Raw genomic sequence first — 20,945 nt, forward strand, 5'->3', positions numbered from 1 at the left:
CAGTCTTACAACTGTACAGGTCTGAAAGTCTTTGATCTGAATGATCTACAACAAGTAACCTGAAAATGGTCGGAAAATTAGAAAATTAAAGTTTGGGAATGGTTTAATTAAAGTCCAGACTTTAACTCCATTGAAATGCAGTGGAAGTACGTGAAACACCGCTCATGCTGGAAAGTCTACAAATGTCACCGAGCTGAAGCAGGTTTGTAAGGAGGAGTGGGACAAATGGACCAAAATACCTTCACAGTGGTGTAAAACACTCACAAACTAGAGGAAGTGTTTAGTCGAGAGTGGCTGCAAAGCTGAAAGCAGAATTAAAGATACACATCTCCCTCAAAAGCACTAAAATACATTAATCCTGTCAAATAAAATATTAAGATAAGTAGGGCTGTACTGTCCCAGTCGATAAGTCGATTAATTGGTCGATACGTTCTGATTCGACCAAAATTCTGATTGGTCGATTTTTGCCGCGCTCATTTCATCAGGTGGAAAGCACTAACTGCTAATGGGGGTGTTTCAGAGTACCCCTGTTTCACAGGTAACAGTCTGTCTTCAGAACACCCCCCTTGTTTTCACTTTTTTTGGATTAGCCCAACCCACTGGAGAAGAGAGACAGATAAAGCTGAATATTATTTATTTAATTGTGAGAGCGTTTGATAGTCAACAAAGACATCGACAGTATGACAGCATTTTGTTAAAATTGATAACGGGAAAAAGGTCGAATGCAAAGTTTGCAAGCAACAGTTTTGCCATCCACAGCTCGACGACAAAAATGACATATCATCTAAAAGCGGTAAGCTAACTTGTCTGCGTTAGGTTGCCCTGTCTGTTTTGAGTAGGCTATATGAACATATCAGAATTGGCACATCAGTTATGCACTTTATTTCATTTCTGCTATTGATCTGGTTTGTTTAATAACTATTATTTTTTTATTAAAGTGGATGTGCCTTTTGTGTTTATTAAGAGTAAAAGTTTTAAGTTAATAGTCTATTCGTGTCTCAGCCGTGAAGTTGCGCTCCTATGTTCAGCCTCGCTCTGTGCGAGGACATGCACAGAGCGGCTGAAATTATAGTGTCTGACAGTTATAACTTATTATTATAACATATGATAAAAAGAATAGTCTAAATTATGTTGCATATTCCTCAACAGTTCTTGTGATGATATCACTAGTCAGAGGTGGGAGTAAGTCACACATGTGCAAGTCACAAGCAAGTCTCAAGTCTTAACCTTCGAGTCTCAAGCAAGTCCAAGTCAATTTTTTATAAAAGCAAGTCAAGTCAAGTCAAGTCACTGCCTTATGTCAAGCAAGTCAAGTCAAGTCAAGTCAAGTCACTGCCTTATGTCAAGCAAGTCAAGTCAAGTCAAGTCACTGCCTTATGTCAAGCAAGTCAAGTCAAGTCGTAGCTTGGGGCACACGTCACTGGCAAGTCATACAAACGTTTGATGATTTCACTGAATGTATACATTAAAATAAGTTAAAACTACAGAAGTTGTGGACTATGGTTTTATTTGCAACATATTTTTTTTAAATATGCATTTCCACATACAGCTGAGTGGTTACTACAATAAAAATCTAAAAAATAAATACAATTTCAAACTACATAGCCTAAAATGTAAATGTAACTGAAATTAGGCCAACATTAAAGCATGAAAAAATAAATATGCCTCAAACATTGCAGAAGACCATTAAAAGGTATTAAACAATTCACAATTCAAGTATAATGGTTCCTATGCCACCAAATGGCATTCTTCAAACTGGCATCCCCTTTATATAAGTTATATATTTTTAATTATGAAGTTAAAATTGCCAAAAGGTGGCGCCAAATCACCGTCTTAATCTACGAGTCATAGAAGCATTCAGTCAACTGATTTGTTTAAAACGGCAGATTCGTTCTGGAACTAAGCAACTAGGTCACTGAATCACAAATACGCATAACTCTTTCTGTGGCTTGTTTGGAACTATTGTCATTGGAGAAATAGAGCAAAAACAGAGAATATTTGGAATATTATGTCTAAAATGTCACATCACAATATTCACTCTTTGTTTACTGGACTGTTTTATAAAATCATCACATTTGCAATCGCGCCAATATTCTGGAAATATTTTTTAATATATGTTATAATTATGAAAATAACTCATACTAGGGCAATTTTTCCACCACATTTTGAATTTTGGGTGCATATTAATTCTGCTGGCATTTTTTGCCACCAACCCCCTGATAACATCTAACCCTGCTTTAAGAGAAACATAAACGACAAAACAGTTTTCTATATTGTTTTTCGTCATTGGAAAGAATGACATTTTTGGCTTTAAAGCATGATTTAAAAAGAAATGTGGCAAATGTTATACAAAACATATCCGATCATTAATTATCATTTGAATATTGACAACATTAAGCTACATTTGAAAACATAATTTGTGTATAAAGAGGCATGCTGTTTTGACTAGGGATGGGAATTGATAAGAATTTAACGATTCCGATTCCATTATCGATATTGCTTATCGATTCGATTCCTTATCGATTCTCTTATCGATTCTCATTGGGTGAGCGAATAAGTACAAATTGTTTGTTTGTATTAACTCGCTTTAATATCTGATCAGAAGACAAACCACAGAGTATTAGGGTGTGAACCTACACTGGTCTCACGGTTCGGTTCGATTACGATTATCATGTCATCGATTCAGTTCAATTTGATATATCGATGCATTACGATGCACTGCATCATCAATTTTCAAATTTACTTCAAAAGTGATGTGTGCGTGCGTGTTCGCCTGTTCGGGAAGTCGCAGTGACAGAAACAGAGACATTCTAGTTTAAGTTTCATGGGACTAAAGTCTGTTTATGCCATTTAGAAAATGAAATTCTGCCAATTTTTGTTTAAAAAAAATGTTCATTTAAAAGCAGCGCTTATTCATCATCAGTGTATGTTACACGTGTTGCTGTGTGGCCAAATGTTTCTGCATAGCCTATTGGAGGTAGTTCCCCCCTTTGACGAAATGGAAATTTTACACGTGTTGCAAGTGACCATATTGTTATGAGGCGCCGTCATCATCTCATTGAGTATGTGCGCGAGTTTGTGTGTGTGTGTGCTCGCGTTTCATATGAGTATGTGCGTGGAGAGTTTGTGTGTGCGCGCGTCTCATGAGTATGTGCGTGGAGAGTTTGTGTGTGCGCGCGCGCGTCTCATATGAGTATGTGCGTGGAGAGTTTGTGTGTGTGTGCTCGCGTTTCATATGAGTATGTCCGTGGAGAGTTTGTGTGTGTGCGCGCGCGTCTCATATGAGTATGTGCGTGGAGAGTTTGTGTGTGCGCTCGCGTCTCATGAGTATATGCGTGGACTTCCGCGCATCTCGTGTGTGTAGAGTTTGCGTGTACAGTATGTGCGTGAGCGACTTTAGGTGTGTCGTTGTGCATTTCATATGTATTTGTTTGCGCATTCAGCAGTATGTATGTTTGACTAGTGTATGCAAGTGTTTCATAAATGTGTGCGTCAGTGCGTGAATGAAGTTTGATTTAAGCTCTAGACGGCGCCATACTGTCGTCTTTTCGCGTGAAATATAACCAAACTTTAGAGAGCTTCTGCCTCGATGCCATGTTTGTTGCGTTCTGAACCAAAACAACGCAGCGCGTGTGTGACGTCATGACACATTTGCAACGAGCGGAACCGATAAGCGGAATCGTTAAGCAGGCATACAAACGGTTCCAAGGAATCGATTCACTGGGCACCGGTTCTGAAGAAGAACCGGTTCTCGATTCCCATCCCTAGTTTTGACAAATATTCTCTCTAGATTTAAAGATAGTCAAATTAACTATAACAAACAGGTTAACCCTCTGGGGTTCTTCGTTTTCCAGTAACACTCAGGACCTTCGCGGTCAAAAGTGACCGGACCCCTGAAATCAATGTTTAATTTTTTCAGTAAAATCAATTAAATTTATTTTTGTTCAATAATATTTTTTATTTTTTTTGGTGGTGTTTTGAGAGAATTTTATGAAAATAATCAATATTTATGCAATAATTATGATCAATTTTTTTGGAGCCATCTGGTGGATGTAGTGAGCATAATTATCATGCAATATCATATTTTAACCTCTAGATGGATTTACAGCCTCTGTAGAAAGGCTTGTGAATTCTAGTTGTTTTTGCACATATTTGCCTATTTTTTTTCAGGTTGTGGATTTTAATTTATAATAAGTGATTCTCAAAGACCATTTTTGTCAAGTTGTTTGTTTGTTTGGTTGTTTTATTTTATTTTTTAAAAAATAAAATAAAAATTCTATTATTTTCACATAGACATGAAAATCACTATCCAAACTTAAATGGTTGTAAGTCAAGAATGCTTTGGAATATATACCTATGGTTGGTTTTGTTTTAAAGAAGACATTTGCCAGATTATTGTAGAAGTGAAATAAATTATGAAAGTAAAACAGAAAGAAAGTTAATGAAAATGAACAATGTAAAAATTTAATTATTTATATTTTATATAAAATATATATATTACAAAATATATTTTACTCTAAAACTGCAAGAAAATGAAAGCCAAAAATCTTAAGAAGTTGTGTTCCAAATTTTAGGTTGATATCTCAAAAAATAAGCTTTCAGTCAAGATTTTATTTTGGTGCATACCAAACTTTTTCACTAGATGGAAAGCCAAGCTTCCTTACTGACCATATAAGGGCACCTCCATTTTCATATATGTTTTGAGTGATCTGAACCATGCATTTCCATAATTTTCATACAATTTATGAAGTAGACATCTTATTCAGAAGTAGTATGGGTGGTTTGACAGTATTTTATTTGAATTCAACCTCTAATAAACGCATAAAAAGAGCACATATGTGCTGCAATAGGCCTGGAGGTTACTAAGGAAGAATTCCATCGTTTGATCTTACACTGTGTGTGTGTGTGTGTGTGTGTGTGTTCAAGAGAGAGAGACATAGTGTGTGACCTTTGCATTTTGGACCCAATGTCTCCCCTTTATTTCATTCATTGATTTTATTTCACATATTCTCACATTTCTCTGTTAGTTTCACCAGTCTCATATTTCCCTATGTGTGTATGTGTGTGTGTGTGCGTGCGTGTGTGTGTGTGTGTGTGTGTATTTTGCAACCTTGATTGTTTACAGTCTCATGCGTTCATTGCTGTGCGCTTTATTTCTTACATTGATGAATAATTGCTTTTATTTCACACGTTTCCCAAAATTAGCTTTTGCAATGACACGCGTTCATTTGTGTACATGCGTGTGTTTTTGTGTGTATAAGTGTGTGTGTGTGTGAGTGTATTTGTCTGTTTTGCACTCTTGATGTTTTAGAGATTCCCCCCTTCACTGTTGTGTGCTTTTTTCCTGCATCGTGGCTGATTTGTAGATTGTACGCACAAATAAACTCTGTATTTTCATATTTTTGCCAATTTCCCATTCATTTCCTATGGCCGGTCATTTTTGACCGAAGGTCCTGAGTGTGACTACTTTTTTTATGACCACTTAGACTTTTCAAATCCTGTCCCCAATTTTTTTGTGTGTTCGTATACCAAGTACAATAAAAGTCACCAAGTTTCGTACCATTCCGACGATTTTTAACATTTTTTTATTTAAAAAAATCCGGTCAGAAATGACCGAAGTACCCCAGAGGGTTAAACAAGCCATAGCTTACTTTTAGACGTGATGAATGAAGTTTGACTGTTCGAGGTTGTGATGGTCGTCCGATATCCCTTGCCAGTTATTATGCGTACAACAAATCTTCTTGTATGAATATGGTCAATTTCTAGTGTTTATATCCAAAAAGAAACGATGCTGGGAGATGTTTTTGTATTTAGCGCGCTCACCGTGATGTAGGCCATAGCTGCGTCCCAATGTGCATACTATGCCCTAAATAGTATTGAAAATTACTAATGTCACATACTATTTAGGATGGATAGTATGCACATTGGGACGCAGCTTATGTTTTTTCTGTGCTTGTGCAGCGTCACGCAATCGCGCAGAATCTGATGACTGACGTCAATGGTTCCGTTGCTTTCTATTTGTTCATTTTGTTCATCAATTGATGACGCGATGATTTATATAAAAATGTATATCAAGTCATTCTCGAGTCATACAGTTCAAGTCAAGTCAAGTCTCAAGTCATTGGATCTCAAGTCGAGTCATTTTCTTAATTTAGTCAGCAAGTCATGTGACTCGAGTCCCCCATCTCTGTCACTAGTTGACAACATAGTACTATTTTCGGAAGTTATAGGCTATGATATTGCGCAGGTGCACGTGATACAACGCTGTCAGAGCCGCCAGACTCGTGTGTCAGACTTATTTCAGTGCAAAATAATTAGGCCAAAAACGATTTAATATACTGCAAATAATCTACTAGTTTTTTATGTTTATTTATAATTAATTTAGGCGGACAACAAGGCTACAAAGTACTGCGCAGCTAATTAATTTAACTTTTTTTTCTAACGTAATTTTTAGTCGAAAATTTCAGGACTTAAGTCGACCAAGATTTTCTTTGGTTGAGTACAGCCCTAAAGATAAGTGATTTCTACCAGATATCGCCCTCCATTCTGTGGCAGATTTACCAGCTCTAACAGAATCATCTGAATACTGACTCAACACTAGGTATGCAAGTAATGATTGCATGACTAAAGTATAAATTACTATAAACAAAAACATCACAATTTAAGTGTTAACTTATAAGAAGAATATACATATATATAAAATACTTTATCCACTAAATATTATAATCCCAGTGCAGTACCAGGTGTTAAAGGGATAGTTCACCTAAAAATGAAAATTAGCTCATGATTTACTCACCCTCAACACATCCTAGGTGTATATGACATTCTACTTTCAGACGAATACAATCGGAATTATATTTTAAAAAATGTCCTGGCTCTTCCAAGCTTTATAATGGCAGTGAATGGCTGTATATTTTTCCATCAAAGTGCATCCATACATGATAAAAGTGCTCCACACGGCTCTGGGGGGTTAATAAAAGCCTTCTGAAGTGAAGCGATGCGTTCGTGCAAGAAAAATATCCTTATTTAAAACTTTATCGACGAAAATAACTAGCTTCCGGCCTTTATTAAACCCCCAGAGCCACGTGGAGCACTTATTTTACAAGAAAAGATATTTGCCAATGACCCTCAGGATCTGTAGCTCTTATTCTGATATTTAATGTTAGATCTTTCCTTTTCTTGGAACAAAATGAATGCTTAATGTCACTTCAATATTACTAGATGAAAAAACACAACAATAAAATAGCACAATGACAGGATTGATATGGTATACCCACGTTGTAACAAATAAATAAAAGACCTTTGAATTTTTCACAAAAGTTCTCTTGGGCTTTTGCCTCCGGCATCGTCCTGTCAGTTATCGCACCTCTAGTCACGTGACTCCTGTGGCTCAACTTACCTCAGTATCCCCAATTTACACTTTATATTCTTCAGTCCAGTACAGATCAGCTTCACTCCTGAATCCTGCAGATTATTATTGTTCATGTTCAGCTCTTTCAGATTGGTATCTGATCCAAGAACTGCAGCCAGAGCTGAACAGCTTTTGTCTGTTAAGTTACAATCATTTAACCTACAATAAAGTCACAACACAGAATTAGATGGAACACATACAATACATTTTCTATATACAAATATTAAATACATTTTCCATGTATTTTTTACATAAACAGCATATACGGCAAAGAGGCTGAGTTAAATTAACATTTATCTTCAAAAACTACTCTTTCCGGTACATTAGTGTTTTTTATTCAGTGACAAATTTCCTAGATAAAATGAAGCATGTTTGAAAAAATATTTGTGTAAAGCTGTTATAGCTATAGGAGTTTTTCTCTATTCATGTCACCTGATGGAGTTTAGGTTCTTGCCACTGTTGCCTCTGTCTTTCTTAGTTAGGGACACTTAATATTCAACAATATTATTGACTTGACTGCACCGACACCATTATATGAGACAATTAAGACTTTTATGGCAAGTTAAAGGCCTTTCACTATAATACTAAAACTGCCTCCATTCACATGTACATGTCTTTTTGACATAACATAATAACATATTTAATGATTTAAGTAAAGCTAAGATTACTTAAACCTAGGAACCAAAGAAATTCTATTTGTTATTAATATTTCAAGATTAAGGTCAACCGATGGCTGATGCCAATATATTAGAGAGCAGTGTGGCCAATGGGTGATATATCATTAATGTAAAGAAAGTAAAGAAGCATCCATGACAATTGCTGAAATTAAATTTATAGTTATTTTACTTAATTACTAAATTAGAAAAATATATTTTAAAAAAAGAGATTTTGAACGATAAAAAATGGAAAAAAAATTTTGCAGAAAAACCATCTGATATATACATCAAATATGATACAACAGGCTTTTGATAAATGTTTATTTGTAAATCTCTCGATCTACATATTGCATTACATTATTATTATTACATTAAACTACAGAATTACTCATAGAAATAAGCATTTAAAATATCTAATTACTGGGAGAAACAGAGGACCAACTAATATATGATGTGGTAATATATATGTATTTATTTAAGTAGCCTATTTTATAAAAATCTCAATGTTTTATACTATAACCTTTCAGAATTTCATGTTACGTGTTGGCAATATAAATAACATCTGTACCAAATTACATTTTTCCCCCCCAGTTTGGGTATATGAATAAAATATGTCTTTTTTTTCTTCCTAAAGTATGATTATGTGATATATAGATTTATATATATATATATATATATATATATATATATATATATTAAGTCATACAAGTCATACATGGTGTATCATATGATACAAAACAATCATGCAAACATTTTTACATGGTATTTTATATTTTGTCTTAAGTTGTGATAAACTGTCTCCACACACACACACACACAGAAAAAAAGTTTTACAGGTATAGCTTCATGTTTATGATGGGAAATCACAATAGAGTAATGTAGATAAATGCTTTTTTCAGATGAGAGCTAAACATGACAAAATATATTAAAACACTTACAGGGCTGTTTTGGAGGCTTTAATGACTGCCGATAATCTAATGAGGCACTCGTCTGATTTCTTGAATTTCTGAAGCTCAAACTCCTCCAGCTCTTCCTCTGATGTCAACAACACAAAGGCTAAAGCAGACCACTGGGCAGGTGAAAGGTCACCAGATGAGAGACTTCCTTTGCTAAGGTGGGTCTGAATCTCGTTCACCAGAGTTTGGTCGTTCAGTTCATTCAGACAGTAGAACAGATTGATGGATCTCTCTGCAGGAAGATTGTCTTCTAGTTTCTGCTTGATGTACTGAACTATCCCCTCGTTGCTCTGGTCAGTGCCGTCTCGCTGTGTCAACAGACCTTGTAAGAGTCGTCGATTGGACTGGAGTGACAGACCGAGGAGGAAGCGAAGGAAAAGGTCCAGGTGTCCATTGTCACTCTCCAGCGCCTTGTCCACTGCAGTCTTGAGAAAATCAATCATGGTTTCATTTCTGTTTTCCTGTTCTGTAGACTCATGATCAAACACACTTGTCTTGTTGATGTCTAGAAACAGATGTGCATAAAGGGCTGCAATAAACTCTTGAATGCTCAAGTGAACAAAGCAGTACATGGTACCAAGAACGATCCCTGTTTCCTCCTTAAAGATCTGGGTACACATGCCTGAGTACACTGATGCCTTATAGACGTCAAGACCACAGGCTTCCAGGTCTGTGTCATAGAAGATCAGGTTGTTTCTTTCCAGATGATGAAATGCCAGTTTCCCCAGTGAAAGGATGGCGTCTTTATCCCAGGAAACATCTGGTGTGTATTCTCCATCATATTTCCGGCGGCTCTGCTGGATCTGAAAGCGGAGAAAGTGTGTGTACATTTGTGTCAGAGTCTTGGGAGTGTCTTCAGTGTTTGATTCCTGCAGTGTTTTAGAGATCTCATCAGCCTGAGTGTTTTTCCCATCATTATTTCTCTTCTCCTCCAGAATGTTCTGGAGAACAGTGGCTGAAATCCAGCAGAAGACTGGGATGTGGCACATGATAAAGAGACTCTTTGATTGTTTAACATGATCTATGATTGTGTTGGCTTGAATATCATCCTTGAATCTTTTTTTGAAGTACTCTTGCTTTTGTGCGTCGCTGAATCCTCGTATCTCTGTCAGCCGGTCGATACAGTCAGGAGGAATCTTACTGGCAGCTGCTGGTCTGCTGGTGATCCAGACGAGAGCAGAAGGAAGCAGATTTCCCTTCATGAGGTTCGTTAGGAGAACATCCAGAGAGGCTGGTGACGATACATCACGCCACGTCTCATTACAATCAAACTTCAGAGGAAGGCGACATTCATCCAATCCATCAAGGATGAACAGCACTTTGAACTGATTCCTTCTTGTAAGGTTCAGTCCTTTTGTCTCTGGGAAAAACTGAGTTATAAGGTCCATCAAACTTAGTTTTTCTTTCTCCTTTAAGTTCATCTCTCTGAATGGAAGAGGAAATATGAAGCTGATATCTTGATTTTCTTTTCCTTCAGCCCAGTCCAGAACAAACTTTTGCACAGAGACTGATTTCCCGATGCCAGCGACTCCTTTTGTCAGTACAGTTCGGATCTCCTCGTCTTGTTCAGGCGCTTCAAACAAATGTGTGCATTCAACCTGTATCTCTTGTGCTTCATGACGTCTGGAAGCAACTTCAATCTGTCTCACCTCATGTTCAGTATTGACCTGTTCACTGCCACCCTGAGTGATGTAGAGATCTGTGTAGATGTTATTCAGAAGTGTGGAGTCACCTTGCTTCGCCATTCCTTCAAACACACATTGATACTTCTTCTTTAGGCCACATTTCAGCTGATGAATGAAGAACAGCTCATCTAAACACAGGAACAGAAAATAGATAGTTTTAGTCTTCATTTTCTCTCCTATATTTATAAGAGACAATCAGACAGATGATCACGAGTCTCTTGCCTTCTAGAGCATCAGCAGCTTCATCTTGCTTCATCTCTCTCAGGTAATGTAGTGTGAGATCAAGAGCTGCTGATTTGATACTGGATCTGTTCTCATTAAAGTCCTTCACAAAGTGTTGTGTGTTCTCATGTTGTAATATTTTCTTTAACTTCTCCAGCTCATTCTTCAGAAATGTGATTATTTTGCTCTCAAGATCCTACAAACAGAAGTAAGAGAAAAGACAGAATAACACATTTTAAGCCAAATTGTACATCTACATTTGGTTAACACTATTCATTAAATAATTATAATACCTTTACATAAAAAAAAAATCCAGTTAAAAGACTAACATGCTGACCAAGTTGTGCAAAAATGTGAAGAGGAAAAAAAAAAGAAGAGGAAGAAAATTGTAATTAAATTTCTTTGTTCAATAACATATTTGTTTGTTAGAAATATTAAACATTTATAAAAATGTGTTTTCCTACCTGGAAGATCCCAAGAAGATTGTCTTTGAAATTCTCGTGGTTCCTGTGAGTCTGAAGGTCTGAGTCTAATGTCTCATATTGAAGCCTGTAATCACATTAGTAAAATAAAATACTAACTGATATTTTACAGAAAGAGAAATAAGCATTAGCTGTGAATACTCTGACAAATATTTGATCTAAACATGTTTCATGATTGGTTTTCACTGATACAACTTTTAAATACAGTCAACGTGTGACAAAAAATGAGCAACACAAAATACCTTTTATTAGATGATGGTGTTTTCTCACTGAAGTCTGGTGGATCATCTTTAGACTGATCACTCTTCAGAGACACAGAGCTGGACACATGTGAGCCTGATCTTACACTGATGACACAAAGAACAGAGTGAGAGAAAACACTTTAGTAAAGGAGGATCAACTGTGTCTGAAACACATCTGTGTCTTTATCTAATCCTCCACAGAAACACACACACTCACACAATTTACAGTTTTATAGTTAACCATCATTTTATTTACTGGCTCACATTAGTTTAACAATTTCTTTAATATACATGAGTGAGATTAAACATGTTAAAAAATATTTAAAAGAACATTTCAATGTTTTTATTTATTGACATTAAGTGCATAGTCGTTTTCTAATGTCTGTCAATAATTTTATGATCTAAATACTAAAGTAATTTATTTGCATTAATTCAGCATCTAGAAGGATATTAACAAATTATTAACTGTGATATTTTCTATAGAGCAAACAGGGCTTTATAGACAATGTCAGTGTTAATTTAAGAAGTTAAAATTGAAGTTGTGCAAAGCATTTGCAAATATAAAACAATGCTTAAAGTTGTGTTATTGACAGGGAAACACAAAGTCCAGTGGAGTTTAAACTGAGAGTGTGAAACAGCGCAGTCTCACCTGTGTTTCTCTGAGAGACTCATCTGAGAGAGAGAGTCCTTTCCTCTTTCCTCTGACATACTGCAGCTAAACTGACCCTGAAAACTGATCAGCACTGCTTTCTGAAAACACTCAATCCTTCAGCATCACCTGCACATCACAACATTTACACACATCAACAACATCTTATTGAAGACAATCATGAAGAATAAAGAGTTATCATCAACAACAGCAACAGCAAAAACAATCTATCAAATAAAGTGAGTTACAAACAAATATATTGCCATGTAAAATAACCGAATGGTCTTAATCATTTCTGATTGTTTAATGAGTTTAACTGACTCTAAATATGAATTCATTGGGGAACAGAAATGTACACTGTGCTGGGAAAACTGAACCCTATTTGTTATATTCTCTATTACAGTATAATATAATTTTATAATCATATTTAGCCAATCTTTATTAATTGTTGAATCGAATGTCATTTAATCATTACTTCAAGTTCACAATGATCGTTGATTTCATTACTTTCAAATGATCCTAAAATAACTGATTAAGTAAAAGTAACCAGAATTATAATAGACATACTGTTTAACGACTAATCATAATGATTTATTTATTTTTTCATTAAACAACATTACAATACAATATTTATAATAAAATTATTCATATCATATGTGCTTTATAACAGCGCCTCACATTTTAAACGTCCACAAAAGTTTCGCACAACGCAGTAATTTCAATTTCAACACATCTTAACTAAATATGAAAATATGCAGAATACAAACTTTCTCCTTATAAAAAGCTTATAATGCAAAATAACAAGCCCATTTATGGATATTAAGAGTCATCTTCAAAACAGTTAATTACCATTGTCATCTTCAAGCACAAACGTAACATTTGAAGTTTAAAAAGTTGTAATTACTGTATAAACAGCTTGTGAAAATGAAAATATCAGCAGTAAATAAAATGATAAAATATTTGTTAAATAGTTTTATTCATCATATATTTGTTATATTATTTTTGTAATGGGTTTTAGTACAGTCATAATTTTGTTATAACATTGTTTTGAACTGCTTGCTATTTACAATGGTAATTAACTGTTTCATTGTGTGATTTTCATTTTGATTTTTTTTTTTTTTTTTGCAATTTGTATTGTATTAAACCAGAACAAAAATTATAATAATAAAACTAAATCATATTCATTATAGATGTTAATAATAATATTGGGAACCCACAACAATTAACAAAATAAAAACGTAAAAAAATGTATTGTCCCCATTTATTAATTAATAGATAATAACAAATTAGATTTCAGTAATATTTTGACCACTCAAATAGAAAATAGCTTATGACCTACTGGCCACTTTCTGCATTAAGAACAAATGCTGCAACGCATCAGAGTCCAGAGTTAGCTAATAACTAGCGAGTTGTTCCTAAGCCTCTATTGTGGACTTTGTGTTTCAATTTAAGAAAGAACTTGTTTGTCACGGTTCATGAATTCACAGACTCTTTCTCGCCCTGTGTTGTGTGTGATTATAAGAATACTGTCTGAACAGGTTATTCACGTGAAACTACACTATATGCTGATTAAACAGTTAATATACTCTAAACATAATACAATATACACAAACTTGGCTGGATGTGCTCCAGAAGATCACTTCTGAAGATGACGCAGTTATAATAGAATAAACCAGTAACGGCTAAAAACTCAAATTCTCACACTAAAGACAAGAAACGAGATGTTAGAATCATATAAGCATAAGATATAACAAACACACTTCTCTTGAACGCACACACAATAAAGGAAACACTATAGTGATCAGTTGACAGTTAATTATTAACTTTTTAAATGTATCATTTGAAAAATCTAGTGTTTGATAAAGTCTAAATATTTATTCAAATGCAAAATCTAAAAATAAGTAAGCAGTTATGACCTGCAATACTCTTTTGAGCAACTAGACTAGTAGATACATGTTTATTTATTAAAGATCCATACAGGCACCTAGTGGGTAAACCATGGCATTACTATTATTATTATTATTATTTTTCTAGCCACAAAATTACTCCATTTGAACCTTGAATACACTAATTGTAAAATAAATAATAATAAAAATATGATTTTAAGTTGTTTCTCAGCTGTTTATTTGTCATCAAGTCATCGCATCAATGTTGTCGTTGCTACTGTAGGCAACAGTTCGATACACACACACTACTAATCATAATTGTTATATATGAACTGAAATATTCAGTTTAATAACAGCAGATTGTTGTTGATTGTCGTTAGGCTTCATCTGTCTGTCTACTGTAAATGTCTGCTTCAAAAATACTTTCGATTTCACATCACAAAAACAACAGCCTAACACGGAAGAGGAAATGGGAGACAACATTTTAGAAACATAATCGGGTTGAATAACCCTTTCTCAATAAAACTTTTTGTGTTTTTACTTCAAAAGATTGTAATTTCTGGCAGATTCTTCTTCTGTTCGGAGTAGCAGAAGAACAGCCTTCTGTAACTTCACATTTAAATCTCGCTTAATATACAATATGAAGTTCCTAATAATTACAAATGACTGTAATGGAGAATGTATTAAACTTACTTGCAGTCTTGTCCACTAAGAAGAGAATTTATCAGTATTGTAAACTCAGTAACGCTTGTTGTCAGTCCGCGCGCGTCGTTCTCAGAATCTCTCGCTGGTCTCGATGGATTGTGGATTAAACACATAAATGGCCGCGAGTGTTATTAGATTTGGTAGGCATTGTGCTAAATTGACATCTGTAGAAATGTTTTCTGAATCATAGATCAGATTAAATCCAGTGAGTGACAGGTTTAGGTGTGGACAGGTGTTCCTTTCGTTTTGCTGTTCTTCGTGTGTTTTACAGGAGGGTTTGGAACAGCTGAACAGTGTCACACCGACACCTACTGCACTGGAGCGGGATATTATACCACATATATGTGACCGATCACGGAAACTAGGGACACAAGTCGGTTCTTCGGCATTTTGAGTTATTCATAGATTCTGAAAGTGTAGTCTCCAAGCTTTCCAACGATGTGTAACACGTGGAAATCTGATAATATTTGGAGAAGTTGTGGCCATTTGAAGGTAGGAACTCAAAAAAGGTAAAATGGGAGAAAACGGCCTCAAAAGATTGTGCATTCTCACCTCTCTCTCCTGCTGGGAGTGACAATAGGGCTCATTTACATCTCATTTAGATAAGCCATACCCCCTGTAAAGCTCCCCCTGTGCTTTACAGCTTTTTTTTCTTTCCTGAGCGAGCTAATAACAATAGGTAGGTATGGGAAGGTCTAAACAGACTAAACATGAGATAACATGTACGTGTTCTTAGAATTAAAACAAAACGACAAACTTTAATGCTTAATGCAAACTCACCCCCAGGACCGGCGAATGCACTTCTGCCGCTCTAGGCGAAAAACAATTGTGCTGCCCCTCTATTTGCAACGTTTACCAGCAACAACACACAAAGACCAATATGCCATATACATATAACGCAAAACCAGCAACAACACACAAAGACCAATAAGCCATAGGCCTACATATAACGCAAATAGTGCGCAACGCGCGTGTGCCCAAAATGTCAACAATATTAAAGTTTATGCAGGAGGTAAATGCCTGCTGGCATTTTTCTTTAAGCAGTCATGACAGGAATTTTCCAAATAATCATATTTCCTCCTCAGATTACTGTTGCAAATCTCTTTACACCACTTTCTTATGTGCGTATACACACACAAATGAAATGTCCGCAAGCACATTATATCATCAGCAGGTTCAGCATCTTAAATAACGACTAGAGAGCAAATGAAGCTTAACTTACGTTTCAGAAACGCGCACGGCAGGCCTTCATCGCAGCAAAGGTCTTAACTGCATCCTCTATTTCGATTCTCTGTGCCAGTTCATGTTCTATGGAGATTGTTGCCAGTCCATTAAGTCTGTTCCCTGTTCACAAAACGTTCCCCATTCAAAGCAATCGGGACATCACATATGAAACAGTTAGCCACCGCTGTCAGCGAGCCGAGCCGCCGTATTCAAGCACCGAGGGCGCGCGCGCCGCGCCCATACCTCCGGTTCAGTTTCCCGAGCCCACAAAGTGCGGCGAAAACATTTTCGGTGTAACTGCCACGCTTCAGCTCGTCTGCGACAATCTTTGCGGCGTCCATCTTCATTGAATTTTGATATCAGATAGAGCCGGCCAGAGCGCTGCATATTAAGTAGCCACGCTGTTGGCGCAGCCATTTTCGTGAATTATAACCGGTTATTTTAGTAAATTATACGGAGGAAAAACACACAGACATCACTCGGCATTCTGTTGGACCGGAACATTCTTTTTATTAGCATATACCCATTTATGGATAGCAGATCACATACACGTGACACACGTGAGCAGTATGAGGGCACACATCACAAACTTTAACACCCCCACTTGTTCTCATACTGTGTAGATTACCATTATAACAACATAACACATGAACAGTCTTGTATTTCTCTGGTGATGCATTTACATGCCAAACATAAGACTTTTGAACTTTTCAAGTTTAAACTTTGTTACTGGTTTAGTCATAACATCAGCCACCATTTCTTCAGTGGGGCAATACTCAATTGTCACTTTACCATCACTGAGTGCTGATCGAATGAAATGATACTTTATATCTACATGCTTGCATCTTTGTCGACACACTGGGTTCTTTGACAGAGCAATGGCACCTTGATTATCTTCAAAGATTTGTACTGGCTCAAACAGACAACCATTTTCCATGTCATTCAACAACTGTACCAGATACATGCTTTCCTGTGTGGCTGCTGCCAGTGCCATGTACTCAGCTTCACATGTAGACAAAGCAACTGTGGACTGTTTCTTTGACTTCCAGGAAATTAAAGGACCATTTTGAGTAAGACTAAAACAGTATCCTGTCGTACTCCGCCTGTCATTTAGATCTGATGCCCAATCAGCATCACTGTATGCCACAAGTTTGAGATTTTCCTCTCTTTTCTTGTAACATAGTTCATAATCAATTGTACCTTTCAAGTACCTCATCACATGTTTCACTGTAGACCAGTGTTGTTCATTTGGATCAGACAGATATTGCGACAATTTACTGACAATCCAACTTAGATCAGGTCTGGTACATGTCATCAGATAGATCAAACTACCCACTGCCTCACGATACCTTTTAGGATCAACAGGATCATCATCACTGTTGTAGTCAAGTTTTTGCTCACATGGTGTTGACCTGGGTTTACAGTCTGACATATTGAATCTCTCTAGTACCTTTAAAATGTACCTTTTCTGACTCATTTTCACGTACCCTTCATTCTGATGAAAATCAATTCCTAGAAAATATTTTAGTTTTCCCAGATCTTTCATTTTGAATCTCGCTGTCAGCATCTTTTTCACACAATTCAGTGAATCATTGTTACTAGCAGCAATGATCAGATCATCAACCCAGATTACAACAATCACTCTCTCTTTTCCAGTTTGTTTGCTGTACACACAGTGGTCAGCTGAATTCTGAACAAAATCGTTTTCACTGAGGTAGTCGTGCAATATTTTGTTCCAATTTCTACCTGACTGTTTTAACCCATACAGTGACTTGTTCAGTTTACAGACTAGTTTCTCACCTATATCTGACTTCACTTCAAATCCTTCTGGCTGTTCCATGTAAATCTCACAGTCAATTGGAGCATGCAAATAGGCCGTTTTTACATCCATCTGGTGAAGTTCAAGATCATATTGTGCTGCCATTTGCATTAAGGCACGTACTGAAGTGATATTTGCTGTTGGTGAGAAAGTCTCTTTATAATCCACCCCCATCACTTGACTATAGCCTTTTGCAACATATCTGGCCTTGTATGTCTCAGTCTCATCTGCATTGTTTTTGACGGTATAGACCCATCTACCCCCCACTGCATGTTTACCCTCAGGTAGCGTAGTTAGAGTAAATGTGTCATTTTCCTCAAGGGAATTAATTTCCTCTTTCATGGCCCTAGCCCACATCTGTGACTCACTTGAACTCATAGCATCCTTGAATGTTTGTGGTACACCACACACTCTGTAACAGAAGTCCACATTAGTCAGAATATGATCATCACATTCCACATCAGAAACATAATCAGACAAATATTGAGGAGGTCTCCTGTTTCTCTGAGGATAACGCATACTGTGATCAACTACCTCTGTCTGAGCGCATTGCTGATTTTCAGTCTCATTTTGAGATTTATGAGTCTCTTCTGGGATCCGATCAGTCACATTTTCTTTTGACTGGGAGGATACATATCTTTCCCCATGGAAATCATCATCTGACATTGAAATGTCAGTCTGTGTTTGGTGTTCAGTAACACACTTTGTTACAAATCTCACAAGCCTGTGCTTGAGAACTTTTCCTGTGTCTGGATAATAGACCAGGTATGCAGGGCTGTTTTTGTCATACCCTACAAAGATCCCTTTTTCACATCGTGCATCTAACTTCTTTTTGTCCTGCTTATATGCATAACATGCTGAACCAAAAACTCTCATTTTTGAAAGATCGGGTTTTCTCCCTGTCAGTGCATAGTATGGGGTTTGCCGTATTCTGCCATTGTAGCACCTGTTGCGAATTACTGCAGCAGTCATTACGGCATATGTCCACAACATCTTGGGTAGATTGCTCTCTAAGAGCATACATCTTGCCATTTCAAATAGCGTTCTCCAATTTCTCTCAGCAGTCCCATTTTGATGGGGTGAGTAAGGTGCTGAGGTCTCATGTCGAATACAGTTCTTACTTAATAGAGACTGAAACTCTTTTGCCATAAATTCTGTGCCGTTGTCTGATCTAACACACTTTATAGTCCCATAAGGGGCTGTATCTGCGATAAATTTTTCAGTAGCTTTCACAGTGTCACTCTTAGCTTTTAGAAAATACACAAACACTGAACCTGAGTAGTCATCAGTAAATGCAAGTGCATACTTGAAACCGTCTTTAGCTACTGGGTCAATAGGACCAGCTAGATCTGTGTGCACTAGTTCAAGTGCAGCCTTAGCTCGTGTGTCAGGTTCCCTGTTTCTACCCTGAACAAATTTACCTTGTGTGCAAACCTCACAGTTTAGGTTAGATTTATCAATCTTACTCTTTCCCTTGATCTTCATTCCCTCAACTACATCTTGCAATTTGGAAACATCATCATAATTGCAGTGGCCGAGAATCTGATGCCAGGTTTGAATGTCATAACATCCGTTACAACTATCATTGTCCTCGTTGACAGTGTTCAGATAGTACAGTCTGTTGTATTCTTGAATGTGAAATTTCGTACCACTCTTGTGAATGAGTTCATCACGTCCTTGTTGAAAGTTGATCGAGGCTCCATTCGTCGTTGCAGCTTTAACAGAGAAGATGTCCTGCGGGTACGATGGGATGTACAACGCGCTCCTCAGCGTCGTCTTCACCTGTTGTCCCTCTTTTTGCGTCTGCAATTTTCATCTTTGTGCGTCGAGCTCTTACAGTAATTGCACCACAGTCTTTTGTGACTTTGGTTCGGGCAAGCACGGGCTTTGTGTCCCTTTTGACCGCAGTTATAGCACGTAAAGTCCGAGTCTGCTGACGTAAGCCGTTCTCTTCCCCTCTGTTGCGGAGCTGAGGCACTCGCTCTCATCACGTTATCATCACTCGCGCTGGTGTGAAACTTTTCAGTACTTTCAAAACTTCTCAGCTTGGTTTTGAACTCTCCAAACGTTATGTTTTCATCACTTTGTGTGATATGGATGGCGAACGGTTTAAACGAGTCTGGCAAACCTTTCAAAATCATCGCAATTAACAGTCCATCACTGAGACTCTCTTCGGCATTTCTCAGAGCTGTGATTGCGGTTTCTGCTCGAATAATATAATCCGTGACGCTCTCATTTGCCATTTTCTGCAGCGACGTTAACTCTGTGTACAGGCTGATTATTCGCGGTTTTCCTTTACCAGCATAATAACCTCTCAAAATCTGTAGAGCTTTCCTACCGTCGTCCGCTGCATCTCTCATTACAAGAGACAAACTTTTGTCATCCAAGTATTGAATAAGCTCAGCATATGCTTCCTCGTTTTTATCGTCTTCATCCTCTTCATCACTCGCGGGAGGCTCTGATAAAATGGTTTCCTTTAGGCCTTGCAAACGCAGGTGGCCTAGAAATTTTGTCTCCCAAAGTTCGTAACTCTTTTCATCTCCGTCGAAATACAATCTGCTCCATCGGTTACCTACTTCTCTCCTGGGCCCATAACCTGTTGGCGCAGCCATTTTCGTGAATTATAACCGGTTATTTTAGTAAATTATACGGAGGAAAAACACACAGACATCACTCGGCATTCTGTTGGACCGGAACATTCTTTTTATTAGCATATACCCATTTATGGATAGCAGATCACATACACGTGACACACGTGAGCAGTATGAGGGCACACATCACAAACTTTAACACACGCTGTTGGGGGGCGGGGGCAAAAGCGCCGGCGGCTATTCAGTATGGAAATACACACAGACAATGACACGCCCCTACTGCATGCTAGAATCTCCGAAAAACAAGCCGATTTCAACCTCAAAATGTACGCTTTTAAATATACCAATACTGTTATCTCAAACATGTAGAGGCTTCTTCATGATCTCAACTAACAGATTCTGCAAAAAAGCGGAAAT

General features: G+C 37.0%; 2 protein-coding genes across 2 annotated transcripts in view; both read right to left on the minus strand.

The window, feature by feature from the left end:
* LOC130100468 (ribonuclease inhibitor-like) overlaps positions 1-20,945 on the minus strand; it is a 669,359-nt gene that overhangs the window by 167,864 nt on the left and 480,550 nt on the right. The window lies entirely within an intron of this gene.
* LOC130100498 (protein NLRC3-like) lies at positions 9,002-11,485 on the minus strand. Its single transcript, XM_056265973.1, has 3 exons — positions 11,395-11,485; positions 10,931-11,126; positions 9,002-10,836 (listed from the first exon to the last, which is right to left on the minus strand). The coding sequence occupies exons 2-3, from the start codon at positions 10,962-10,964 to the stop codon at positions 9,002-9,004; spliced, it is 1,869 nt and encodes a 622-aa protein (XP_056121948.1). The 5' UTR covers positions 10,965-11,126; positions 11,395-11,485.

Source organism: Rhinichthys klamathensis, unplaced genomic scaffold (genome assembly GCF_029890125.1).
Source record: "Rhinichthys klamathensis goyatoka isolate OS25496 unplaced genomic scaffold, OSU_Roscu_1.1 h1tg000011l_1, whole genome shotgun sequence".
NCBI classification, from domain to species: Eukaryota; Metazoa; Chordata; class Actinopteri; order Cypriniformes; family Leuciscidae; genus Rhinichthys; species Rhinichthys klamathensis.

Coding starts and splice junctions, on each gene's coding strand:
- LOC130100498 (XM_056265973.1), bottom strand. CDS start 10,964: ATGAAGCAAGATGAAGCTGCTGATGCTCTAGAAG. Junction 10,837..10,930: donor AGCTGCTGATGCTCTAGAAG/GCAAGAGACTCG, acceptor TCCTGTGTTTAG/ATGAGCTGTTCTTCATTCAT.